This window comes from Micromys minutus (genome assembly GCF_963924665.1).
Source record: "Micromys minutus genome assembly, chromosome: 11".
Classification (NCBI taxonomy): Eukaryota; Metazoa; Chordata; class Mammalia; order Rodentia; family Muridae; genus Micromys; species Micromys minutus.
In genome coordinates this window covers 18519418-18547259 of record NC_137980.1, presented here as the reverse complement: position 1 = coordinate 18547259, position 27842 = coordinate 18519418, and the positions used below count along the sequence as shown (strand labels likewise).

At 38.9% G+C, this 27842-nt stretch overlaps 2 protein-coding genes across 2 annotated transcripts in view; one reads left to right on the top strand and one right to left on the bottom strand.

Moving 5' to 3' along the window:
• Positions 1-117: 117 nt before the first annotated feature.
• On the top strand, positions 118-7369 carry NSA2 (NSA2 ribosome biogenesis factor). Its single transcript, XM_080924992.1, has 6 exons — positions 118-221; positions 1604-1791; positions 1868-2018; positions 3427-3606; positions 5095-5287; positions 5762-7369. Exons 1-6 carry the CDS (start codon positions 219-221, stop codon positions 5827-5829), a joined length of 783 nt encoding a protein of 260 aa, XP_080781118.1. The 5' UTR covers positions 118-218; the 3' UTR covers positions 5830-7369.
• Positions 7370-9902: 2533 nt separating this feature from the next.
• FAM169A (family with sequence similarity 169 member A) overlaps positions 9903-27842 on the bottom strand; it is a gene marked incomplete at both ends in the record, with an annotated part of 31195 nt that continues 13255 nt past the window's right edge. Inside the window, 7 exons of the mRNA XM_080924690.1 lie at positions 9903-10445; positions 13748-13948; positions 16595-16751; positions 20377-20527; positions 20943-20982; positions 23634-23740; positions 25201-25329. Of these exons, the coding sequence (XP_080780816.1) occupies positions 9903-10445; positions 13748-13948; positions 16595-16751; positions 20377-20527; positions 20943-20982; positions 23634-23740; positions 25201-25329 (1328 nt within the window). The remainder of the gene's footprint in view (positions 10446-13747; positions 13949-16594; positions 16752-20376; positions 20528-20942; positions 20983-23633; positions 23741-25200; positions 25330-27842) is intronic.

Sequence of the window (27842 nt, the reverse complement as noted above, 5' to 3'; positions counted from 1 at the left end):
AGCTAAAAGTCTCCGGCGATCAACTTCCGCTCTTCTGCCTAGGAACGGAGAGACGGCAGGGAACTGCTGTGCGGCGCTTGCGCTCCACTCGGCCTACTTAAAGGAATACCCTTTCCCGTTCCGGCCCGAGAGGAGCAGGCTCGTGGGCCAGTGACACCCAGAAATTAAAAGTTTTTGGAACCCGGGAGGTCGCGGACTGCTCTTCCGCGGCTGTCATCATGGTAAGGAGGCCTCCTTGGGCGACGGAGAGCCTGGGAATTAGCGTGCTTGCGCTGTCGGGGAGGGAAGACCGTGGTAGGCGGAACTGAGGTGCTGAGGAGGGAGATGTAGCTTCTTCGAAAGAATGTTTAGCTTCTGGACCCGGAACACAAGTTTTGGAATGAGACAGAGTTCACTATTAAAGTCCTGATCTTGCTACCGAGGCATGGAATGCAGTTGAGACGTGTGATAATAAATGTATAACCGCATCACACCTTTTTAATGCTTAGTATACTATATTCTTTGCAAAAAGCCAAACAACGAATAAATTGCAGAACCAAACATTCTCTTTATAAATGAATTGCCAGACATGTCATTCTCATTATAAGGGATGTTTCTCTTCAAAGTGGAAGAGAAACCTTTGTAGTTGCTGCTAAGTTTATGTGACAGCAGTTGAAAACAACACCCATAGCACTTTTGTTGCCTTTGTTACCTAGTCTTATTATCTTGAGCTGGACTTGGCCTTTGTATCGTGGGTTTTGGTTGTTTTTTTTTTCGGGTTCGAATATAAATAAATGCCGACCACAGTTTCATTGTTAGCAATGAAACAATTTAGAAGGCAAAAGGGATCCCATACAGTACTACAAACATGAAAAATAATACACCCACTTTGAAAGACAACATGACATTGCAGTTTCCATACAAAGATTTGAATTCAGCTATATTGCAACTTTATTCCTAATCACCAAGGAGGGAAAATGAATGGTCTAAATCTACATCATACAGTCAGTGGATAAGCAAATGAGTTTATATCCCCACACTGGGATATGACCAAGCACTATAAAGTATTTAAGAACTGGTATACACAAAATGGACTTATTCTAGTTGAAAAAAGTCAGATATAAAAGGATGTATGTTCTGTGGATTCCACTCACTGGGCAAAGTAAACCATAGAGACTGAAGATGGGTAAAAAAGATTGACCTCAGAGTAGCACAAAGGAACATTTTGGGGTGATGGAAAATAAATATGAAATCTTGATTATGGTGGTTACTGAAATGTATAATTGGCCATGAATTACAACTACATACCCACAACTTAAAATGGTAAATTTTGTTTTATGTAAATTATGTTTTAGTAAAATAACATTTTATGATAAAAGCTGAATGTAATTTACCTTATTGTCTAAAGAAAAAAAAGAATTAAATCCTGTAATAACCTCATGTTTTTAGTAGATTTTGGATAAATCCTTTCATTGAATAGTAGCTCTCCCTGAGAGTCATGCAGGTGTAATAAATGAACACTGTCCAAGATAAAAATATATTTAACTTCATCATATTAAAATCTTAGAATAATCTTATCAATACTTGAAAAAATTAAAGTAACTTATTTCTTGAATCATTACAGCCACAGAATGAATATATTGAATTGCACCGCAAACGATATGGATATCGTTTGGACTACCATGAGAAAAAGAGAAAGAAAGAAGGTCGGGAGGCCCATGAACGCTCAAAGAAAGCAAAAAAAATGATTGGCCTGAAAGCTAAGCTCTACCATAAACAGCGCCATGCAGAGAAGATACAAATGAAAAAGACGTAAGTGGTCCTATCTAACTTTCTTACTGGGGTAGTAATTACCAAGCACACTCTGAATCTCTGCCCTTTCTGGTAGTATTAAGATGCATGAAAAGAGAAACACCAAGCAGAAGGATGATGAGAAGACTCCACAGGGAGCGGTCCCTGCCTATCTGCTGGACAGAGAGGGGCAGTCAAGAGCAAAAGTACTTTCCAACATGATTAAGCAGAAACGAAAAGAAAAGGCGGTAAGCAACATTTATTAGTTCTGTTAATTGCAAGTATTAGTTTCATTATTGAGATATTGAAATCTTAGAATGTTTTCAGGTAATTTTTTAATTTCTATTTTGATGGGGACTTAAGACTTGTTTTTTTTTCTGTGTATGTTTGCCTGTGTATGTGTATTTATGATAGCACATGGTGCCAACAAAGGCTAGAAGATGATGTCAGGTCCACTGGAACTGAAATTAATGACTGTTATGAGGTGCTGTGTGGGTGTTGGGACCTGAATACAAGTTGTAGGAAGAACAGCAAGTGCTCTTAGAAGCTGTCTCCAGCCCAACTTTGTAAATTTAGTTTGATATAGCTCAGTTGACAAGTATCTGCCTAGCATGTTTGTAATCCCAACATGTGGGGGATGGGGAGGCAGGAGGATCAGAAGTCTAAAGTCATTCATTCTTGGCCACATAGCAAGTTTGAGGCCAGCTTGGTCTCCATGAGTTCCTATAAGCCATTAGAATGTCATATATCTCTCATTTTAAAATGAATTAAAAACAAGTTCAGTAGTTAATGACTAACTACATTTGAAAAATTCCTAATCCTGTGCTATTGTAGAGAAAAAGACATTTTTTTTTTGCCTTGCAGTGTCAAAATAAGTTCCAGTAGAGTTTTACACACCCATTTACTGTCAAAACTAGCTAAAATTGTGCCCCAAATACAGAAAGAGCATAGATATTTTTAAGGTCCTGTGGATAGATTTAAGAAATCCAATAGGAAAATACACAGTATTGAAATTTTTTTTTCAGTTTGTAAATATCCTAAATTATAATGATGTGGCTACTACTGAAGACACTGGTGGATGTCTACTCAGTGAATATATTGAATTAGTCTGATTGCAGATAAGAGACTAGAGCCCAGAGGGTTATAATCAGTGTTGGTGGTAGTGCACTGTGAAGTGACAGTACATCCTAGAATCCACATCTTAGTAATAGGAGTCCAGAAGTCTTTCTCCTGACTCAGTTTCATGTGTCTTGTTTATTCCGGGGCAGTACAAAGCAGTCTTGAAGTCTATTTTAGGGAAAAATACAAAGAAATTAATTGGAAACAGTCCTTTAGTATTGTTTTTATAACTAGTAACAAGCACCCACACTATTTAGAAGTCACTGCCTTGCAGGTGTATATTTTAGATGGGCAACAAGATATAAAGAGGTTTCAGGTTAGCCAAACCTGAAACAAATGTGCCCATGTTATCCAAATTTTGCTGGCTTAGCCTATTATGGCTTGTGAAGAGACAGCACAGACTTCTCAAACAGTTAAACAATTAAAGTGTGTTGAATGGTTATGGGAAAGTGAACATTTTATTTTGTACAACCAAAACCACTTGACTTATTCTTACTATCTTTTTTTTTTTTAAACAATATAAACCTACACTTTTAGGGAAAATGGGAGGTTCCTCTACCCAAAGTTCGTGCCCAAGGAGAAACAGAAGTATTGAAAGTTATTCGAACAGGAAAAAGAAAAAAGAAGGCATGGAAGAGAATGGTTACTAAAGTCTGCTTTGTTGGTGATGGTTTTACAAGAAAACCACCTAAATATGAGAGGTTCATTAGGCCAATGGTAAGTCTCTATAGGTGTGTGATGACTTACTGTTAGCTCCTTATTAAGCTGGATAAAGTATATTACAATTTCCTGAAATTATTAAAACTGATGTGAAAAACAGCTTGAACGGCATTTTCTGCTGCTTGTTAATTTATTAGTAAGAATTACTTAGCATTTTTCATGAATCAAGGCTGAATCTTAACATCAGATTGGTAATATACTTGGTATTTATATAACACATTGCCATTGAATTACTGTACTTTAAACATGATGCATTAGGCTCTTTATTTTTATAGTTATATTTTCCTTATTCACAAGTATGCTGCTATAAGCCTCAAGTGCTAGGCCTCAAACATGGCCTTTGTGACAACCCATTAGACAAAGGAACATTTGCTTACATCTGGTCTTAGCCAAAAGAACAAAAAGCATTGAATTGTTCAGCTGAGATTTAGTGAAATAAATGTCTTTTTTACTTCTTTGGAGAACATCCTACATGTAATTATTTATCTTTATAAGGGGCTATAAAAGTAGCTTCATTTCTGTTAGAGCAGTATTGTTTATCTTCAAAAAACTAAGCTCTCCCACACCCCATTACTTTTTCTCAGAATCCTTTTTGAACAGAAATGCTGGTGCTGTTGATCCTAACACAAATGCTGTAGTCACTGCTAAGAGCCATGCTTACTTGAACAGTGCAGATTTCCCTTCCACCCCCAGTTCTGTTACTGGCCAGAGACTTATCTGGTTCCAAAGCCCAGATGTTTATTCACTCTTTCCTTGATTTTGATTCTGTATTCATAATCTTTAGAGTACATTTTGGCATCATTTTTTTTCCCCCAGGGAGGGAAGGTTCTCTCAATACTCCAAAACTAAGAATTTAACACCATTTTCCTTCCATTCCTGCATAAGCAAACATAAGGCTAGACTTCACAGAGTTCTGACATTTAAAATACTGTAGTCACAGGATCCCAATCAGGTGACTGGGTGACGTCTGTGTAACAAGGTCCTCTAAATATTCTCTAGTCTTTGAATCATGTTACCTACATAAAGAAAGCTAAGTGTTTTACAATCTTTTTTTCTTCCCCATCTTTCAAGGTGGCTGAAGTGTTTCAAATCCTGAAATTGGAACTTGTAGGGTTGATTCTATTTACCATGCATTATTTAACCTGGAAACAAAACCTCAAGGCTGTATGTAGACCCTTGTTTCACTATTGACTGAAAATGGAGTGTTCTTATAAGGTGGTCATGTATAAATGAGCCACTAGTGAGCTACGGCAGTGTCTGGCATATGCCAATTCTGATGAGCAGACAAAATACAAGTGTTGACGTGATGGTCTTAACATGGGGAAACCTGTTTTGGACTGTGTATACTTTTCCTATCCACTATGCAATTTTTAATCTGTAGAAATGTATTTTCTCTGATGCCCCTGGTAGAGATAATTAGAAAAGATGAGGGTTCTAAAGACCCTACTCACCTTTTTTGGATGCATTCTTGTGTTTGATTTTTAGGGTCTGCGTTTCAAAAAAGCCCATGTTACACACCCTGAGCTGAAAGCTACCTTTTGTCTGCCTATACTTGGTGTGAAAAAGAATCCATCATCCCCACTGTATACAACCCTGGGTGTGATCACCAAAGGCACAGTTATTGAAGTGAATGTGAGCGAGTTGGGCCTCGTGACACAAGGAGGCAAGGTGATTTGGGGTAAGTAAAAACTTAAATCTGGTGTTGCTTTTCTGTACTCCTAATGCAAACAGTTTTCTGAGTGTCTAAAGTATATAACAATTTTTTAAGACAGAAGAATTTAGGAAGTTGGGCTGCAGATATGAGCAAAACTTTCATTGATTTAGTTCCTACTTTTATTGCCTAGATTATCTACAGACTTAGATGTTTAAAAATGAAGATATGTTTGGAAATAGGTGTTACACTGATATAAAATTCATTTAGGAAAAAAAGTCATCAGAAAAGTAAACAATTACATAATGTATTAATAAAATGGAACTGGCTGCTGTTTGTGAACATAAACTTAAGGGTATAACTTAACCTTGAATTAGCTTATCTTCTGCTCATTTCTTACATGAATATGGTATTTAGAAATGCTTTTAAGACAAAATCTTCTTCCTTCAAATTTTTGTTAACAGTCCTTCCTTTTTTTTCCTTTGGTTTGGTTTTCCTTAGGAAAGTACGCCCAAGTTACCAACAATCCTGAAAACGATGGGTGCATAAATGCAGTCCTGCTGGTTTGACAGTGATGTCATACAAGTCATTCCACTCACTACTGAAGACTACACAGTCAGGAAAACACCGCCACTGTGACCTTTTTGAACTACCAAGCAGCCTTACACCATGTGCAGTTATCAAGTATTTATTAAATTGTAAAGGAAAATAAAACACTGTCCAATTTTAGAGTTGGTCTTCAGTTTAGGGCATCGCGGCTTACATATTAATAAAATGTAGTGACTGAGTAGTAAGCGCACAACAGCATCCGAAGGACGAGGTACGCAGCAATACAAGTCTGTCATTACTTGGAAAGCCCCCAGAGTAGTTGACGGTACCTGGAAAGGTTAAGTGTTTCCCATCTCATTGCCACTAATCCTAAATTGTGGAACATATTAAACACAATAGTGTTTAAATTCATTAAATATAACATTAAAAGTCAGAGAGAAAGCAAAAAAATTTCACAACTCAAGTGTTTTCACTCCCTTGGGTTGTCCTCTCAGTGAGCTCAGGTGTGGAGTCCCACCATCTTCTACATTCAAAGACAAGGGCGTGCGTGCACTCACGCTGCCACGGCAACATTAGGACTGGGATAGATAACTCTCTACCTTGACTTGAGATGTGGCAGTTAATTAAATTGAAAGGCCATGATTTGGGGTTATAACTTAACCCTTAAGAGTGTCTGTATATTAATCTATGATCACTATATTGCTTTAAATTGTTTATTTTTTAAATCTACATAACACAGGCAGTGTGATTAGTTGTGCCTTTAATTTAGTGTCTGACAGTATCTAAAGCACATCTTTATGAATGAAACTCAGTGGGAAAAGAAAATTTAAAACACCAGACTAGAAAACAATCACAAAATATAGGTTTAATTACTATCTTAAACATTAAGGGGGAAAAATAACCTAGCAAAGAAACAAATCAGTTTCACTGTAAGAAAGACTTGGTACTTTGAATAAATTTCTTTTTTTTAACTTTTAGAACATACAAAGATAATAAAACGAAAGGTAATTCCTTGGAGATGACCAGCAAAAACAATCACTTTAGAACTTTCTTACAATTAGATTTTAACATTTTTCTATCAATAAAAATGGGCAATGTATATTTATTTGTCTTAAGTTATGGTGAAAGGAAATCTGACTTCAGGTAATCAGTGGGTTTTGCTGATGTTTGCTTATTTTTTAGGATTAAAAACAGCAAACTGTCTTATGCCAAAAAGGCATGGCAGGAAGTACTGAGACAAGCATGACTTCTATGATAGACCACGCCCCAAACAGCAGCTTGCTAATGGACATAAAAGGGCAAAAGCTGTGCTCTTGAACAGTTACGGATGAGTAGTATTAGTACAAATTATTTACATCAACACCTGTTCCAGCTGGCTGATGTGACCACAACTTAGGTAATTCCAAAGGAGATGTTAGTTGGTAGAAGGGTTTGAAGGTACACAAAATCACAAACCACTAGGTAACACTTTGGTCACTAGAAGTCCTACTTAGTCTGCCAATCAATGGAAAAAGGAAAGTTGACATACACGTGGAAGAATGTGGACACAAAGACTGACATTCTAAGTCATGCCTTTTGATTTTATTTTAAAAATCATAATAGAATCTCTTTAAAAGTTTTAAAGGAGATTTACAATAAAATTCTTAAATAAATTTTTGTGTGGTCTAACAGTTTAAGTTTGAAAGTAGAACTAAACGTCTGGTAATACTCATCTGCTATGTTACATAAGGAAATATATATGTATATACACCGAAGGGAGCTTCCTTCTCGACAGTCATGACTTGGAAACAGTAGCAGTTCACAGGAGACTAGAGAATGGGACTGGGCACTCAACAAACAGCTGCTTGAAATCACTGCAGTCCTCATGCCTTGCAAAAGCTACATTTGTTTAAATTCCCTACTGAACATAAATTTTGTTACAAACTTTATATAAATGTTACTGAATATGAAAGATTTTTTTCCTGTGACCTAACTTTTCCTCTATGATCTATACAGACTTTAACTTATGTAACAGACAAGAAGTAACAAGTTTTCTTGTATGCTGAACAAAATGTTTTGAAAGTTTTATATCAAACAAGTTTAGGAAGTATAAGTTTATACTGCTAGTACCCAGTGTGATATGTGAATGGTTTTTCTTCAACTCTAGAAACTGTTCATACATTGAGCTGCCAGTGAGTGCAATCTCTTAAAAACACCCATTTAAACAATGTAGTAGCCAAAAATAAACAAAACATACCCAGAAAATTTTAAATGTGTGTTAAAAATAAAAAGTAGGATTTGGAAGTTACTGAATCTTAACAGACTCTTCAGTTACTATCCCTAGTAGAGATATTAACAAGTTTCTCAAATATGTAAAATAGTATCAGCATTTGACAGATTCACTAGTTAGTCATATCTATTTTACAAACAGCATTTACTGAGAAAAATGGTCAAAGTATAACTTAGAATGAAATTACCTAACATCTAACCAAAATTAAAAACAAAAACAGGTTAAGGGCAAGTGTTCTGACTTCATACAAGGGTTTGCTATTTGGTCTGCTGCATAAAGATCTTAACTAGACTTTTCTAAAATACCAGCATCTCTAAATAAATGTAAGACATGAAATCACCAAATGAGCTGACTGAAGACTGAATGGACTGAACATAAACTCGGCACTTAAATCATGATTCAAATTCCCAACATTTCTCTCAAAAAGTTCAAGCTGCTTCAAAAGAAAAAAAAAAATTCTACTTGGTCTCAAAATAGTCTCTAATTGTACTGAAATACAAATCAAAGCACATGCTATTTCCCAAGTACTAGTGTCCAATTCTCTATGAATTCTAAGGATAACCATTTTGTTCATTTTAAAACTGGTTGTCATTAAAGGATAACTTTAAAATATTTCTAAAATATCAAATAGCCAGGTGGTGGTATGGCATGCCTTTAATCCCAATACTCAGTAGGCAGAGGCAGTCAGGTCTGAGCTGGAGGTCTACCTGGTTTACTGAGCAAGTGTCAGACAGCCAAGGCTAATTGGAGAAACTGTCTTAAAACCAAAAAATCAAATGCTCTTGCCATAAGTAGTAAAGTACACATACAGGGTAACTTGCTACCAGTACTCTGAACACAACACCCAAAAGGACAGCAAAATCGGAATTTAGCTGTTTGTACATCTCATAGGGCAGCTTTACTCCTTCCATCTAGGTCTAAAGGTGGTCAGATTCGAGTCCTATCCAAAAATGGACACTAGGGTATAACTGGCAAGCTGGGTGGAGGTCTTCGGATAGGAGAATCACAGTGAGTTAGGCAGCAGTAGAAGAAGTAAGGAGGCTTAGGAAGGGGCCTATACTCCTGCACTATCTGTGATCAGGACCACAGTCCAAGTTAAACTATGTGCTAAATTCAATTACTTGAGGTGTTTAAAAGATAAAAGTGTACTCAAGCTTTTCAGCATCTGCAAATACATAGAAGAAAATGATAGCAAACTAATACTTCAGGTGGAATTTTGAATTATGTACCCACACACCACAGTTAAATCTTTAACAGTACTATTAACACCAGATGATATGAAGTCTAGACTACTTTTCAGACTTACAGAACTTCATCTACAACATTAAGAAATAAAAACAAAACAATCATCTTCATAAGCCACTGGTCATAAATTTCTATTCTTTTGTTCTTACTTGATATATGCAATTAACTGACACATTTTGTTTAGGTATGCCTACACTTAAAAGATAGAGTTTGGTTTTGATACTAAGATAAAACTTTGAGAACCCTTACCAAGTTTTACCATTAAAACCGTTAGTATAAAAGACTCCTATGATAAAAGTCTAGTAGTTTTAGGTTGTATTTTTTAAATATTATCTACCTGCTGAAGAAAAATATGACCTGGATTTCCAAAACTGATACATGGTTCATAAATAAAAGTTACAGAAAATAGCCTGAAAATGAAAAAGAATGGAAAATCCTCATTCTAAAGGAAAGAAAACCTGTATCTGTAAATAAGTTTAAATTGAAATTTTAGATTTGTCCTGTGCCCCATGCTGTTTATTAGTTTACCATGGTTTAAAAACAACAACAAAGGATTTATCCACAGCATTTCTCCTCCATTTAGGTCAGCTTGGCTTTCTTCTTGCCAGGTCCCTTATGCCCTTTGGCCTTTCTTCTCAGATTGCGTCTGTCTACTACAGGAACCTCCACTTCAATCTCCTCTGAGCTGCTATCCACAGCTTTCTCTGCTGACTGTGTGAACTGTTCTAGTAGTTCAGAAGACGCTTCAGACTGCTCCTCTGACTGGTTCTTCTGTCCTGCATTCTGTGGAGATGGCACATCTTCAAGTTCTACCTCTACCAGAGAACTCTGAGTAGCTGATGGTTCCTGGGCCTCAGGTACCCCCTCGTCACCCTGGTCTTCTACTGAGGAAGTAGTTTTGGGTGATAAATTCTCAGAGACTGGCTCTTCAGGAAATTCTGCTACCACAGAATTTGGAAAATCACCATCAGACTTTTCTTCATTTGATATAGGGGCAATGTTGTCTGAGCTCCCCAAAATAGTTTTCTTTTTTGAAACTGTAGACAGATTTTCTTCAGTATGTCCTTTATCATCAGATGGGCCTTGATCAGTCAACATTTCTGAATCACTAACAGATGAGGTCTGGGAGAGAAAAAACAAAGCTCAAGGAAAAGCTCAGTAAACAGTTTTACAATGCAGTTCTAAAGTGAATCATCCTCAGACAATGTCACTAAACTACAATGTGAAGAACTCAATATTTATAATTTTTGTTAACCATGAGGACATTATTTTAAATCAAATTCATTTCTTTAAAACTGTCTTACGGTGAGCTTAATAAATTCTCATAAGAAATCTTTTTGCTTGAAAAAGTATGCAAATCATCAATTGCCTGTAAGTTTCAGTGTTGTTGGAGCCAGAAGGAAGAGTCTCTAGGGACAACACTGCTACCCTCGCCCCTAAGTGCTAAAGGCCAGCTTCACACATCAGAAATCCCAAGGACAGGCATGGAGATGGAAACTAATCACTCAGCAGACTTTTCTTTGAGAGAGTGGAACTTAATTCTCTTGAGGCCTGCATCAAACTCTGGGCTGTCAAAAATAGTGAGGGAACAAAACTTAATTCTCTGGGGAATGAACACAAACACACTCATACACACACACAAACACACTTGGTGAAAAAAAGCAAGACTACAACACTTTATTTTTTCTCCTACCGCTTATATATATCCCAGCAAAATCTTTCAAGCAATATAGAAATTACAATGTGGTTATATTCTATTAATCTTTAAAAGAATGATTACAATAAATACAAGTAAAAAACAACATGTTCCCCAATATTCTCCACACAGATAAGCATTTTACTTATCACATGTGAAAAAACCCATTATTCCCAAGAACATTCATGTCTAACATTCTTGCTATAGAGTAGCAAAGTGCAAGCAAGCAAGCTACTTTTCTCAGGCGGTTTCTCTTATTGGAAGGCTGGAATTTTTGGTTACAAAGAGAGGATGGATCATCTTAGTAATCTTATAAAAAATCTTTAAAAGAATCACAAACCTAAACTTGTGCACACTCACTCACCAATAATTTTTTAATAAATCTTATCAAGAAGCAGAGGCAAAAAATACATACAAGAAGTTAATCATCGCTTTGATCACCAACCCAGCTTTAGCAAGAAAGGCCCATCACGTAGTCAAAATGAGAACTGGTTTCTTTGGAAAGTCAGTTCTGCCAAATGATGTTTTGCTGGGGCACACAGGTGAAAGAATGTTTTGCTAACAAAGCAAATGAAAGGGCATATGATGTTAAGAAGGAATATAAATATAACCCAACGAACTGTGGACAACGTTGGATGGTACTGGTACACCTTGCCCTTCCTTACTGGTCATCATTTGTCATGAATTTATAGAAAGAAATGCACCAAAAAACTTCTGGTGGTGTTCTGGCAGCTTCTTGCCACTTCCACAGAATCAGGTTAATGGGCAGAGTGAAGTGGGGGTTTCTGGATGTACAGGCTGATACAGACTTATGTGAAGTTTTGATAAGACAGACTCAGATGTTTTGTTGAGGCAAGACCCATGGGAGGACCCATGATATTTGTAGGGAATATAAAATGGGACTCAATGAACAGTAACAGAACGATTACAAAAAACTTTGCGCTACTTCATTGGTCTCAGGTTGTCTTTGTCTTCACTGATCCTCACTTCGTTGGAAGAGGCATGGGTGGAGAACTTCTGGTGTCCCATTGGTCCTGGTCAATCCTGCTGACTCATGCTGTTGCTGATTTGTTTGCTATCCTGACACTAGTGCACTGGACTGCTGGTATCCTGACAAAGACTGAAATAGCCGAGGAACTACTTCTAAACAGCATACAGCAGAACCTAGAGGCGGCTTCTGGACCAACCTACCCTTGCTGGTTTGTGAATGATGTTTGCAAATGGATGGACTGCTGCTTCTGATTTGTGTGAACTGAACTGCTGATATATCTTGACAAGGAAGATGAGATTTGCTCCCAAAGAGCTACTTCTAAACATGTCCACTTCCTCCGTATCCTAAAACCCTTTCTTTCCCACTACCTCTGGTGGGTGGTGGTCTGGATGGGAGGTTAAAGCATTTAAGAACCCGTATAAAAAGTAGGTTTTGAAAAATCCAAGCCTTCACCTAGTACTAATCAAGCTGGCATTGTTTTAGTTCTTAGATCTAAAAAAAAAAAAATTAAAAAAAAAAAAAACCCAAACCCTCAATTATTAAAAGTGTGCCTTTCTGAGCTTTAAATTGTTCCCCAAGATTTTCTACATCAAAGCCACTAATAAAAACATCTTAGCCTAACTTTACTAACAATCTGCATCTCTAAGTTCTTCCTGAGGCTGGTGTGTTGCAGGCTATTTGATCACATCATGAACCCCAAGGCTGTGAACTGGAAAAACCTTGCTGTGTGGCTCAGCGCTAGGACACACCTTTAAACTAAGAGGTAAGTAACATCAACCTTAGGTCAGGAGGCAGGGCAAGCAACCAGCTGACAGAACATAAGCAAACAGAAAGGAGGGTCTTTGAGTTGGAGGGTTTTAGACAGTGTGCAGTAGAAAGTTCAGCTGGGTGTCTTCTCTGCCTTTCTCCTGAAGGACTAGATGCTAGGATGGAGGACCTGGCACACTCTCACCACAGCCTTTGACTCCAAAGTCTTCACTGGTAAAATTAAACATTTAGGATTTTGTTTTCAAAACAACAGTGGTGGTTGAATCATTAATCTGTTCCATCAACAATGCTTGAAAAAGATCAATCAGAACCCCCTGAGAGATGTCATACAAGTCACTGATTATGAGGGAAGTGGTGCATGAGGCAACAAGCAGAGTGCAACTCCAAAACAGCATGAGGTCCTCGGGACTTGCAGTGCCGAGGCACACCCACCGTGACTGTGCTGTCCACTGGGCCTCACTCCAGGTCCCACAATAGCGATACGGGTGATGGGAACTTATCCACCAACTTCAGTAAGACAATTTTAAAGTGTTACTATACATGTCCTTTAGCCATAAATATTCCAAACGCACCAAATTCATTTAAATATTCTACCAAGCTGTTCTTAAGCCTTTCCACTGAACTTAAAGCAAAACTACTGCAGTAGTCATAGCCAGTGCACACCATAAGTACTCAGATGTTTGGTAAACCATGTTTTCATTATTTTGGTCCATTTGTTTTCCTAATCATTTTCCCAAGTCTACAAAAGAGAGCTCATTTTTTGTTACCATGAAGCCATGAAGTAGTTATACTGGGTCGGAGTGGAATTGAACCTTGAAAGGCAAATATAAAAACTTATGTCTGAAATAAAATCTTTCCTAAAGGATGACATGCTAGTTTGGAGAAAAGATTCTGAATCCTTTACCCTTTACCTAATGGCACGAATATTGGAAAATTTTACCATGAAAAGTGAGATAATGTCTGCCTTACCTTGTTCAGTGTAGCCTCAGGCGCTTTTGAAGACTCTGCTACCAGTGGAACAGAATTCCCAGTCTCTCCACTGGAGTTCAAAGGTGGAACATTTAACTCTTCATCCAGACCCTCACTGGTGGAGTCCTCCTCTTCTGCTGGAAGTGGGGTCTTGAGGGCAGCATCCTTTACCTCACCATTCACAGGCTCTAACGCAGACTCCTGCCCCGAGAGGGACAGACAGGATTGGATTACAAACTGACTGTTCAAGAAAGGTCCATTCTCAGTCCCTACTTCTCACCACCAACACTCACAGTAGATTTACAATAAGTCTAAAGTATCAGTTAAAACAGATTTACTGTGTGTGTCAGTGTGGTAAAGAATCCAAGGATAGCACACTCCTACTGTTCTGGGTGACAGGGCAGATAAGGATGGCCACGGGTTGCACAATGTGGCTCTAGGCTTCTCCTTCTGTCTATTCTTTCTTGCGGGACAGTCATAGAATGATCTTTTCAGTGAAGAGAGAACTGAGTATGGTGACACTTGATTCCAGCTCTATAAAGCAATGAAAAAGGCTGGCCCATTTGGATTTGAGAACAGAATGGACAAATCAGGAAAGGAGATTCAACACAAGAGTCATGATGGCTCATAGGTTAAGAGCACTACTCTTGCAAAAGACCTCAGTTGGTTCCTAGTTCCCATGTTATGGGACTCAACTGTCTGTAACTACAGCTCTGGAGAATTCAGCACCCACATGTGGCTTCTGTGGGCACCTGCATGCCCACAGAAATACATATCCATATACACATAATTAAAAATGCATAAGAGTACTATTGAACTTAATTAAGATGACATTAGGGGCTGGAGAGATGGCTCAGCAGTTAAGAGATAACTACTCTTCCAGAGTTCCTGAGTTCAATTCCCAGCAACCACATGGTGGCTCACAGCCATCGGAAATGGGATCCAGTGCCCTCTCCTGGTGTGTCTGAAGACAGCTACAGTGTGCTCATATGCATTAAATAAATAAATAAATGAATCTCCAAAAAAACAAAAAAATGACAGAAATATGCAGTGGGCAAGCGACTGTGATCTAGACTGGGGATTGGGGAGATGGTTCAGTAGATAAGGAACACTATGAAAGCATGACAACCTGAATTCAAATCCATATCCACATAAAAAGATGTAGACATAGCTGTTTATTCCTGTAAGTGCCAGCAATAGGAGCCAAAGACAAATGGATCCCATGGTCACAAAAACCAGGCTAGCTTCAGCTCAGTAAGACACTTGCCTTAAAAGTACTAAGGCAAACAGCAACAGAGGAAGACACCTAACTCTGGCCTATGCTTGTGTGCACGTGAACATATCTACCCTACACTCACACCACAGAAGAGGTAATGAACCAAAAGATCAAAACGCAAAATCCTGACCTCCACAGAATGCATGAATTAAGAAGAAAAAAAGCATGAGTCAAATATATACAGACATATGGACACGTATATACTGCCAGAGAACTACAGACCTTAGGTGGAGTAATAAAGCAGTCAGCTACCCCAGAAAAAGAGGATCTGCTGGAATTCCAATGGCACAGTTTCTATGGGGCTGTAATAGCATATGTTCAATGTCTTCCAGGATGAGACAGGTTACATGTTACAGTTTAAAGGAAAAACTATGAACATTTACTCCCCCCTCAAAAGTATGTGCTTTTATTTCCCCCAATTTCCTAAAAGAACAAATGGCATTTTAAAATACAGTTTAATGAGGCAGAGGAAACAAGAGCTAAGCTCTCAGCAGAGAGAAAGGAAACTGGCAGAAGGACCCAAACTCAACGAGCAGCACACAGGACTTACAACTGTCTGTCACTCCAGTTCCAGGGAACTCCATGCTTTCTATTTTGCTTTTCATTTTTTGAGACAGTGTCTCTTATGTAGCACTGGCTGTACTGAATGAAACTCACTACATAGACCAGACTGGCCTCAAAACCTCACAGAGATGCCTCCAAAGTGCTGGAATTAAAGGTGTATACCTGGTCCCTCTTTTGACTTCACAAGGCAGCAGGCATGTACTTGGTGCAGAGATATACAGAGGCAACACACCATTTAAAGAAAACTGATGGGATTGTTATTGTATATATGAAAATAGGCAGATTTTTCAAGAAACTCAGGTACATATAAAAAAGGAACCAGGAATATATAAGGAAAGGATTGAAGAAATCAAAAGGAAAAACAAATGGGTAAAGATGAGAAAGAGGACAGGATAATAAACATATAGAGGTCAAGTATGAAGCCTGATTAATTAGTTTTCTTAGCTACAGAAGATTTTTTTGTTTGGAGTGTTGTTTTGTTTCCTAACTACTTTACCTACCTTTCAAGGGATTTAGAAAATCTTCTGAAGAGATGGCTCAGTGGTTAGAACACTGACTGCTCTTCCAGAGGCCCTGAGTTCAAATCCCAGCAACCACATTGTGGCTCACAACCATCTGTAATGGGATTTGATGCTGCCTTCTTTTGGTGTGTCTGAAGAAAGCTACAGTGTGCTCATATACATTACATAAATATTAAAAGGGGGAAAAAAGCCAGTTGCAGTTAAAAAACAAAACAAATAACTTAATTTTCATCCTTCTAACAAAAGTAAAGATTGCCTTGACCCTAACTGGCTTCAACCTTTGTGTAACGTGTTAAGTGTGTATTTAGAATGCACTGACGGAGTTTACTAGTTGCCTGAACTACATAAACCCCAGCCAATGTATAGATTTTCTCAACCACCAGCTACAACGTCTAAACTGTGGTCTTATTTCTCCAGCCGTGTACAGTTAAGGATGTTTCCTTCTAGTTGACTCCCAATGGTTTTCTTTAACCAGTAACATCATACTTTGTCCCCATCTTGTTTCTGTAGGCGTGGCTGAGTTTCCAGAGCAGGCTGTGCATCTTTATCACTGCTTTCATCCTCAAATTCAATCACTCTCTGCTCAGGCTCTTCTTCAAGGAATTCTTCTGAGCTCTCAGATGTTCTTGCAGCATACTCTATTCTAGAAAACAAACCAAAACCACTCTTGTTTGTTCTCTTTATGGATCAAGATAAAATTTCAAGGATCCACTTTTTGGGACAGTACAGGTGATGAAATCAGGAAATCTGGTATAGTCAAACAAGAACTGTATAATCCCAGCCCTTTACTTTGAACCTTTAGAATATAGCTAAAATTACCCAGCCTCATTGGGATTCACAATCCTTCTGCCTCAGCCCACTAGAATTTCTTTTTGACAAACTAATATTTTAGAATCAGTAATATTATTCCATCAACTTTAGATCCTGAAAATACAAAACTAATCTTTTCATCCTAATGAATTTACTCTTTTTCTTGCCTATTTAATTAAAAGCCATCACTACCTTCTCTGTTTAAACTAGACCTTTCATCTATTCTACTGAAATGAACATGTATCCCACTTTACTTCTAACACTGTTAGTGCAAAATCACAAGTACTATCTATAATCATAGGTACTTACTATCTGACATCATACTTTACAGGTAATTTGCTCAACCATGTTCACTGCTACTTTATTGGCAACAGCTAGGAAATGGAAACAACCCAAATGTTCTTCAGGTGATAAACAGACAGTAAAAATGTAAATTTCATATCATAAATGTAAATGGATTTCTATTCAGCTGTAAAGAAAAATGAAATGCAGTGAATAAATGGAAGCAGACAATATATACTGGCGTGTCGTGAAAGCTAAAGGCTCCCATGAGCTGCTGCAGAGCTGTGCTTTCCTGGCTCCTGCCATATTCTCTACCATTGCGGAGATGGACTTCTATCCCTATGGAGCTTTAACCATCAATTGAACCCTTCAGTTAAGCTGAATCTGCCATAGTCTTTTGTCAGAGCAGCAGAAAAAGGACTAAGTAGTGGTACCAGGGTGAGCTATCGCTGTGACAGACAGGACTGTTTAATGTTTTGTTTTGTTTTTGTAGGAATATGGAAGACTTTTGGGACTTTGGACTAGGAAAACGGTTGAATGCTGTAAGCAGAACCTAACCAGCCATCCTGGCAGGAGCTTGGAAGACAGTAGTGCAGAAAACAATGTGGACTGTGAAAGTCCAGATAGAGAAACATAGGGGGAAGAGAATAGTGGCAATCTAGATATCATTCCGGTGGTATTTTGGCAAAAACTGTGACTACTTCCTGCTCCAGTCCTAAGAACTTGCCTTGGATAAAACTGAAAAGAACAATTTCTTCAGCAGAGATTTCAAGGCAGCTTAATCCGACTAGAAATCTCTAATAACCAACCACTCAGCAATGCCGTTACTACCAATCGCTTGTAATCAAGTCGACAACGAAAAAGTACAAATGGGGAAGAAGAAATATAAAGCACAAGGTTTAAGGAGAAAAGAAGCACCATGAGACACAGTCACAGGACTTAGGAGTCTTCTCTGATGGTTTCAGTCTTGCTTCAGACCAGTATTTCCTTACCATGCCCCGTTGCCTCCCTCAATGCATATTCTGTGTCTGTATTTGAACTATGTGATCTGCTTTGATTCTGATTTTACAGAGGTTAGAGTTAAGAGGCTGCCTGAGTCTTTGAGTGTCTTTAACTGTAGACCTTTAAAGTACTGAGACGATAATTTACAAGGAATTTTGAAGTTGGACTAAATGCACTTTGCGTTATGATATGGCCACATGACAATGGTGGGCAGAAAGTAGAATCTGGTGGTTTGAGTGAAGATAATCCCCATAGGTTATAATTAGAGATAAAGTTGGAGAAGGACACAGGAAGGGTTGGAGGGGAGAGGACAGAATAGAAAGATGCAAACACAGTCCTTGTGTATGAACTAACTCACGTGCACTGGGGATGGAGTGAGGTGGGGTGGTTCACACTGTTAACCCCAGCCCTGAGGAGGCAAAGGCATTGGCTCTCTCTGAATTTAAGGCCTCACTATACAGTGAATTCCAGGACGGCCAGGGCTACAGAGAAACACTGTCTTAGAAAGAAATTACATGCGTGGGGCTCTGGGTTCAATACCAATAATCAAAACCAAACAGACAGGTACACTAGATTGAGCTACAGAGCAGAGCTGGAAGGCACGTCTCTCTTAACTCTGCTTACAAAGTCGGACTTATGTTTGAAGCCCTGACCAAAAGGAACGTGTCAACAGTGATAGAGGACACCCAGTATCTGTGCTCACACGAACACTCACAGCATGTACACGCACACACACATAAAAATCTTTTCTGAAAAATCACAAATATAAAATTATTACTTTAAATAACTGCTTGTGAGAATACTGCAGTTATCTAAACATATTCATTTCACATTTTATTTATATTTATCCTCAAATATTTTATTAAAATATATCATCTAGGGCTGGAGAGATGGCTCAGTGGTTAAGAGCACTGACTGCTCTTCCAGAGGTCCTGAGTTCAATTCCCAGCAACCACATGGTGGCTCACAACCATCTGTAAGGGAATCTGATGACCTCTTCTGTGTACTCACACATATAAAAAAATTCCTTAATCTAATTATCTCAATCTAAGATTTAGTAATTAACAGATGTTTTTGAGTAAATAATTTGACATTTAAGATGAAAAGGCTATAAATTAAGTAATGAGTGAACTGAATGATTATTAGGAAAACTCTCATTTTATAAAATGTAAAATTTTGGTTTCTATCAGATGCCAAAAAGGGCTGTGGAGATGGCTCAGTACGGCTTGTAAAGCTCACCATATAAACCTGGTAGTACGGTGCATGCCTGCAATCCCCGCCTATAATCCCCTCCCTCCCTCAGGAGGTAGAGGTAGAAGGAAAAGGCCACTGAACAACTTGCATACCATGTGAAATCTTCCTTTAAAAACTGAAAGACAAATTCAAAGAAACTTTGATATTTTTACTTTTTTTGCCATACAGGGCAAACTAGCCTCAGCCTCTCAAGTGTGGGATTACAGGAATGAGTCTCCATGTCTGATTGAAGGTGACATGTTTACCAATAGTTCTATTGATTCTGTTAATTGCCAAGTCTCTGGACTGTATTATTTACAGTTATTACTAACTTATAAACTATATCCAGTAGCCTAGGAAAAGTGAATTAAAGTATCTGAATTTTTTTTTTAATTTAAAAGATTTATTTATTTATTTTATGTATGTGAGCACATTGTCACTGTATTCAGACACACCAAGAGAGGGCATTGGATGCCATTACAGATGGCTGTGAGCCACCATGTGGGTGCTGGGACTTGAACTCAGGACCTCTGGAAGATCAGTCAGTGCTCTTAACCACTGAGCCATCTCTCCAGCTCAAGTATCTGAACTTTAAAAAACAGATGTTAAGCTTCAGCATTACTAAAACCTATCCTATCAAATTCAAAGGTGATGATAATGAATCTTTCAGATAATACACAAACTAGAATACTCTGGATTTGCACAGATGGAAGGTACCACAGGTGGGTTTACTCCAACTTCTTACTAACACTGTGTACAACACTGTTCAGGTGGTTACACTCCCAGGAAGCCTGACAGGTAATCTTGTAGCAGAAGCTAGATACAAACCATCACAGGATACCTGCTGGACCACAGTACAGCCCCACCTTAAGGACTAGATACCCACAGTACAGAAGCAACAACACAGGAAACAGTCTGAGTGAAAACCATGTGTTCCTCACTTGTTTGCTGAAGCCATAGGTGAAGTCTGGGCAGAGTTTTCACCTTCACCTTGAGAACTACTAAACTCAGAATCCTGAAAGTGCTTTCCAATCTTTGGTCGCTTCAGATGACTGCTCCGAGTACGAGTGGAAACAGGAGTCTTTTCTGGACCTGAGGAAAACCAGTAAAACTGTATGTGACTATCTGGAAAGGACTACCTCCTAAAGCACACAGAAATGCAAGCTCTGCACATGACAACCCACGGGTGGCCCGTTATACGGTTCCTTCCTTTCTGCAGATCTGGCTGAGAGAACAAAGCCAGCAGCACTGGTTCCCATCACAGAACAGTGGCTAATGTTCACCCCGAATATTCCTGCACCATGAGGGCTACTGTTTCTGCACCTTCACCCATGGTCTCTCTTACTGATTTTGGGGAATGATGTGGCTACTATGATCCCCGGGCTACAAGTACAGAGCGGGGTGCTCACCAGCACCCTCAGTGTTCACACAGTAAAACCAGAGGCAGTGGAGGTGGGAGGAGAGCCCGGGCTAGAACACTTACTACAACAGCAGCTGATTTTCTTACCTTCAGAAGTGGCAGCAAAGGCATCTTTTAGGGAATGGATCTAAAATAGAGATAAAGATTAAAATCTAATGTCTTTAGCTATTCTTTCTCACTATGGACCTCTTTCATTCATAGTTTCAAAGAAAAATAATTTTGTTAAGAAATTTATCTTCAAAATTAAAAGACTATGTTATAACTCTTGGCTCATTATAAGCCTAAGAATTTATCAAAGAATCTGAAATGTCTACAGCCATCTGCTCTGCTGGGTTAAGAGTTGTTGAGGTTGTTGTTTTATGTGGTTTTCATGTGACCTTCACATGGATATCTACTGCTGATGAACTAAATATGCAATTAAAGTTCCTAACATTTAGCTTGATTTCCAAAGCAAGTATCTCACAATAGAGATTGTCTGATTTCACATTAAACCCATCTCAAGGTAAATTCCTAAAATTCTTTCTCCTCATTGATGGCAACAATTACAGTCCTTCCAGTTAAAACCTATGTAATAGTAACGAGATAATCCTAAATCTCACTCAACCAATCACAATGCTTGCCGATTTTGAATGACAGCTCCCTCAGAGCTATCCTGTATTATCACCATTGCTTTAGCCCAGGTCTTTATCATCTTAATCTGAACAATTCCAACAGTTTCCTCACTGGTCAAGTATTCCCCTCTTTAATTACATCCTATCTAATCCTTTATACCCAATAAAAGGGTTAGCTGTATGACTGACTCCTTTGCTTAAAACTTAAATCAACTCCTTACCACTGTACAGAATACAAAATAGAAAACCTCTTCAAAAATTAATCCTTCATATTAGGTATACATTTCTTTTACATTCTAACTACTAAAATGCCCTGGTAGCTTTTCATAGACCCCCACCTACCCTACAAGTCATCCTTGTGCGACCCTAAAATAACTAAAGACAATTACTATCCTGTAGTATATTTATTTCTTTAACAATGCATCATCTAGTTCTCTCATGTATACAAGAACTATACCTTTGAATGTCCATGTCTTGCCCCGGTACCTACACCATTACAAAACTGCAACCAATTTATCCATGCCACACTTACTGAACTACAACATGGTATGCACAGAAACACCAAAAGATCTATTTAAAAATGACAAAAATTTGTCCTGCACTTCAGAATAGCTAGGAGAATTGTGTGAATCTAAAGATAACAATTAAAAAAAACTGGTAAAAAAAATATAAACTTCAAAAATGACAGTATATATATGTGTGTGTGTGTGTGTGTGTGTGTGTGTGTGTGTGTGTGTGTGTATAAAATTTATGCTATTAACCTTATGATACAGTTTACTACAATATATTCTCATTCAAATGGCATTTAAAATTATTTTGTATTACATTAAAATAAACTATATTCGCTTGTGGGAAGAACATAATTTCTAAGCTTTCCTTGATTGTATAGTAACTGAAAATACTATATTCGCTTGTATCTGAGAAATATGGGCTGTACCATAAAAAGAACAGAACAGAAGCTTGCCAGGCATGGTGGCACACACATTTAGTCAGAGAACTCAGGAGGAAGAGGTAGATGGGACTCTCTGAATTCCAGGCAACCCAGGGCAACTTAATAAGACATGGTCTCAATAATAAACAATACATATGTGTATATCTTTAATTATTTTAATTAGCTTGTAATATTGTAAACATCATTACAAATAGTTTTCAAAAAGCATTAAATCTTTAATAATCAGTTGACAGAAGCCACCAAGAAAATGAATGCAGTTGAAATTGCCTAAGCTTGTGTAATAAATGTTTGAAACTTTGGGTACAAAAGTTTACAGTCTAAGTGTAGATTGTCCTGAAGTTGTCTGTATTTTAATGTTAATTTCACTTCCCCAAGAAGGGCTGCCCAGTCAAGGTACTCAAGAGGTGACTTCATCTGAACCTTCCCATTTTAATTAGTAAAATAAAGGAAAGCCAGTGAGGGCAAGGTGAGGGAGGTGGAGAGAGGAGAGGTCTCAGAGGTCAGAGGACGGAGGGTGAAGGTCGTGGCAACATGGAGGTTCTCATGGAACAGCTGGACCCAGGTGGGATTGATTGGCGTTAAATAGCTATGAACATTAAGGATTTTATAGGTCTGATATCTCATATAGAAGGGCAGTTTGTATCTTTGTCTATTTGGTGTAATCTTGTTGTATAGTGGGTTTGTGGATTGAGAGTTGAATATATAAACCTGTATGAAAAGCTATCAGGCTGTAGAGTTGTATTTATATGGGATTTCAGGGAAACACCCTGGGACAGAGGTAGAGAACAAGCAGTAGTAAACCACCAGGAAGGGAGTTGTTCGAACACGTTGGGCTGTGGTGGCAGCTCAGACTGGGTGCCAGAAATGCTCACGGCTACGCATAAGGGTCGGGCCTGAGGAGTGGGCTTATGGTAGAGAGATAAACCATTTTTTATTTTTTAATATTTACTGCAACATCTGAGCTATTCATGAGGCCAAGGCAAGATGTTTTCAAGTTCAGACTAAGCGAGAATACAGGCCTACCTGAGTAATATATTTAGACCCACCTCAAAATAAAAAGTAAAAAGGAGCTGGGCTGGGGATGTAATTTAGTTGTAAAACACTCGCCTAGAATATATAAGATCTCACATTCAGTGATCACTATCACCAAAACAAGCCACGAACACAAATGACACAAAACCATTACAGTTTCTCCTATGATGGCCAAAGGTGTACCTGCAGCTCACTGGACTGACTCTCTTCCACTCCAGGTTCATAGTCTGGTACAGCAGCAAGAACACATTCTCCAGACACAGGTCTTTTGACTTCATATTGAGAAATCTCTATATGAAGAAAAAAATTTAAATTATGAACCAGTCATGTTGGATTTCTATTTTAATACTATTTGATTTTCCTAAAATTCCAAGAGCAACATAGATAAAAATGAATCAAGAATCTTGACGTCTCCTGTACAATACTTTGCAACTAACATATTGATCCACACAGCCTAATCCACACTTTTTTACTAATATACTCATGTTTTACTCCCAGTTCCTGCTGGGTTATTTCATTGTTTTAGCTAGTCTAGGTCAGTGTTTGTTTCTGTCATTGATGTTATTTTGGGTTTTTGTTTGGTTGGTTTAGTTTTTTTTGTTTTTTTTTTGTTGTTGTTATTGTTTTTTTTTTTGTTTTGTTTTTTGTTTTTTTTTTTGTTTTGTTTTTTGAGACAGGATTTCTGTGTAGTCCTGACTATCGTGGAACTTACTCTGTAGAACAGACTGGATTAGAACACGAACATCTACCTGCCTCTGCCTCCCAAGTGCTGGGATTAAAGTGCATGCCACCACCACTTGGCATGTCTTTTGTTTTTACTTTTACTTTTTAGAGTTATTTAATGTGTATGAATATTTTGCATGTATATGTGTGAACTGGTGGCCAAGGAGTCAGAAGGTGTTAGATCCCATGAAACTGGAGTTATAGAGATGGTTGTGAGCCACCATCTGGTGCAGACAACTGAACCTAGTCCTTTACAAGAGCCACATCTGCTCTTAACTATTGGGCCATCTCTCCAGCCTTCTTTGTTCTAAGTGACTCAAAAGCAAAAGTACAATAAAAATTCTGTTTTTTTTAAAGATTTATTTATTTATTATATATAAGTACACTGTAGCTATCCTCAGACACACCAGAAGATGGCATCAGATCCCATTACAGATGGTTTGAGCCACCATGTGGTTGCTGCCAAGGCTCTATGCCCCAGTGTAGGGAATGTCAGGGCAGGGAGGCCAGAGAGTGTGGGTGCATGGCTGAACACCCTCATAGAAGCAGGGGGAGGGGGAGAGCATAGGGGATATGGAGGGGAATTAGGGAAACAGGATAACATTTGAAATGTAAATAAAATATGCCCAATAAAATCAGTAAAAAAAAAAAAAAAGGTGCAGCTCTGTTGGAGTGGGTATGTCATTATCGGCTATAAGACCATCATCCCAGCTGCCTAGAAGTCAGTATTCTGCTAGCAGCCTTCATATTAAGATATAGAACTCTCAGGTTCTCCTGTACCATGCCTGCCTGGATGCTGCCATGGTCCTTGATGATAAGAGACTGAACCTCTGAACCTGTAAGCCAGCCCCAATTAAATGCTGTTCTTTTTAAGACTTGCCTTGGTCATGGTGTCTGTTCCCAGCAGTAAAACCCTAATTAAAACAGTCTGCAACCAGAAAGATCACAACACTGCTCCAAGGTATAAGATACCACCACTTTTGGGTGCTGCTTTTTAAACTGTCCCATATTTTTCCACTAGTCTTACCTGTAGCTTTAATAGCTTCTCTCTGTAATGCTCTAGTGACTGGTATTCGCTGATGCCAGTGACCCACACCTTCAACTTCCCAAAGAAGTTCATGATCTCCTGGATACTTTTCAAAGTATTGCTTGGAAGCTGCAAAACACATTTAACAATTTCCTAAAAATCTCAGGTGGCATAAAAGAAAAGGTGCTTAAGTCATTAAGTGAGAAGTGTAACCTTTGCCCAGAAATACAATCAAGGTAACTCAGAGTGAACAGTAGCCACAATCACAGGTAAAAATCTTGAGGCTGGAAGGATGGATGGCTTTGTGATTAAGAACATTTGCTGCTCTTCCACAGGACCTGAGTTTGTTCACAGAACCTATGAAGGCTCACAACCATCTGTAACTCCAGTTCCAGGGGACCCGATGCCCCCTCCGGCCTCCACAGGCACTGCACTCACATGGTAGATACACAGGCCAAACAATCAGACAAATTAAATGATAAATCTATCTTTTTTTAAAAAGTAAAAATCTTACATTTCAAATAACAAGTTTAAGTAATAAATCTAAAGGATGTCAGTACATGTGCAAAAGGAGTCATTATGTAAAGTTTAAAATGATACTATACAAATGAAAACATTTGTTAGTATGTCAAAATAAGTCACAAATGAGAGGCCAAACTGTAGTGACATGTGCAGAAAAGCCCTCTCTGGCTGTGAGTGACATGTTTCAGCAAAGCCTTCGCTATGTCTGGGTTAATCAGAAAAGGCTGAGAAATTGTTTTGAGACTGTCTGAAACTTGAAGAAATGTTGTCTCTGTGGAAATCCTGCACTTGGTGCTCTGTGCTGTACCAACCTTGGTCCTAAGCCACTCTTGGCAAACCTGGAGTTCTTACTTTTGATTATGGCTAGCCATGGTCAAAAGAGACTGAGATTTGTGTGGGCTGTCTGCTTTCTCAGGCAGGAAGGGCAAAATAACTTTGGTACCTAAACCCTTTCTCAGCCCCAATTAACCTTGTATAATGTTTGAATAAAGTTAACTGGAGTAAGCTAGCTCGGAGTAAGTCTCTTCCAAAAAGGATAAACCCCTCTGTTCCTTCAGAAACTGAAGCTTCTCTCTACTGCAGCACACAAAGCCATCATCAAACAATATCTGGTGGCACTTAGGTAATCTAACTAGAACAGATAATTCAAAGGCTGAGGTTCCAAGGACAATCCACACTGTGCATGAGACAAAGTTCTGGATACAGTAATGGTGCACGCATATACTCCACTGTGCACACCTCCACAGAACTTACTACTAAATAACAATAGCACCAGAATTGTAGAGACCATTGATAAAAAATAACACAAAGCACATAATGTTTAAAAAGTTACAGACATGCAAATGTGAGATCATGAGAAAGAAGGATGCATGGATTTCAGAAGCTCAGCTTTCTAGAGTGAAAGGACAGACTCCCGGGTCGGGGATCCTCTGACCTCAAAGTGGGGGTTCTCTTCACCTCCCAGGAAAGGCGACACCCCAAATCACTCATGAGAAAAGGTCTTGATGCAAACTGCAAGAGGATTTTTATTCCGAGCGTGCTTGGGGCCCACAACCTGTATGCCATGTTGGAGTAGAGGGCTGCGGACCACGAGGGCAGAATCGGGACAGATTTTATATGACTCACAACAAAGCATGCCAATCACAGCAACACCCGCAAATCACAAACCAATCATTTCATAGCAAAAGCCTGTGAGTTACAACCTGTGAATCACAAACCAATCATTTCCCTATAGTCTCAGAGGTCTGTATTTGCATGGTCTCCTGGGTAGGGGTGGCAATGGTGGTCAGAAGTCACTCGGGTGGGGGGGTGGGGGGCTAAGGCTCCTTTAGCTTGGGGTCCTTGGAGGGGTTAGGCTATATTTTTTATCCTTTCAAGAACACAAAGGCAAAGGGGAGGAGAGAAGTACCAACAGCTCCATGCACTGCATAGAGAACAGAACTGTACAAAATCCCCGAATGAGAACACTGTTTCCAGTCTCAGAATTATTCATATTTTAAATACTTACATACACTTTGTTGGGATTCTGCAAACCCCACCCCTCAATTGCCTGGCAGCAGCCAGGTATGCTCCACCCCAGTGACCTGACACTATAAAAGGGGCTGCTTGCCCCCTCCTCTCTCTCTTGGCCTCTCTTGCTCTTGTGCTGTTGCAGCCTTGCTCTCCCACTCCTACCCCTCCACTTCCCTTTCCCTTCCCCCTCTCTCCCACGTGCTCATGGCCAGCCTCTACTCCTCTACTCCCCCCCCCCCACCTCTACCACCCTCTTAACTCTCCTCATCCTTCCATGACCTGAATAAACTCTATTCTGTACTATACTGTTGTGTGGCTGGTCCCTCAGGGAAGGGATTCCCAACATGGACCCCCCAGAGGCATCTCCCTTGCCCCCAGGCCTCGCTGCACTTCCATGGGCCATATGTCCCCCACTCTCTTCATCCTTCCCCTAATATTGGTGCCGTGACTCGGATCGTTATCCTTTCACAACATTGGTGCCCTGTGACTCTTCCTTTCAGTGACTTTTTCTTTCATTGGTGCCCCGTCATCTTTTCCTTACACACTTTACTATTGGCATTCTTAATCTTAACATTTAAAAATGCTCTGAAACATAAAACTTTTTGAAT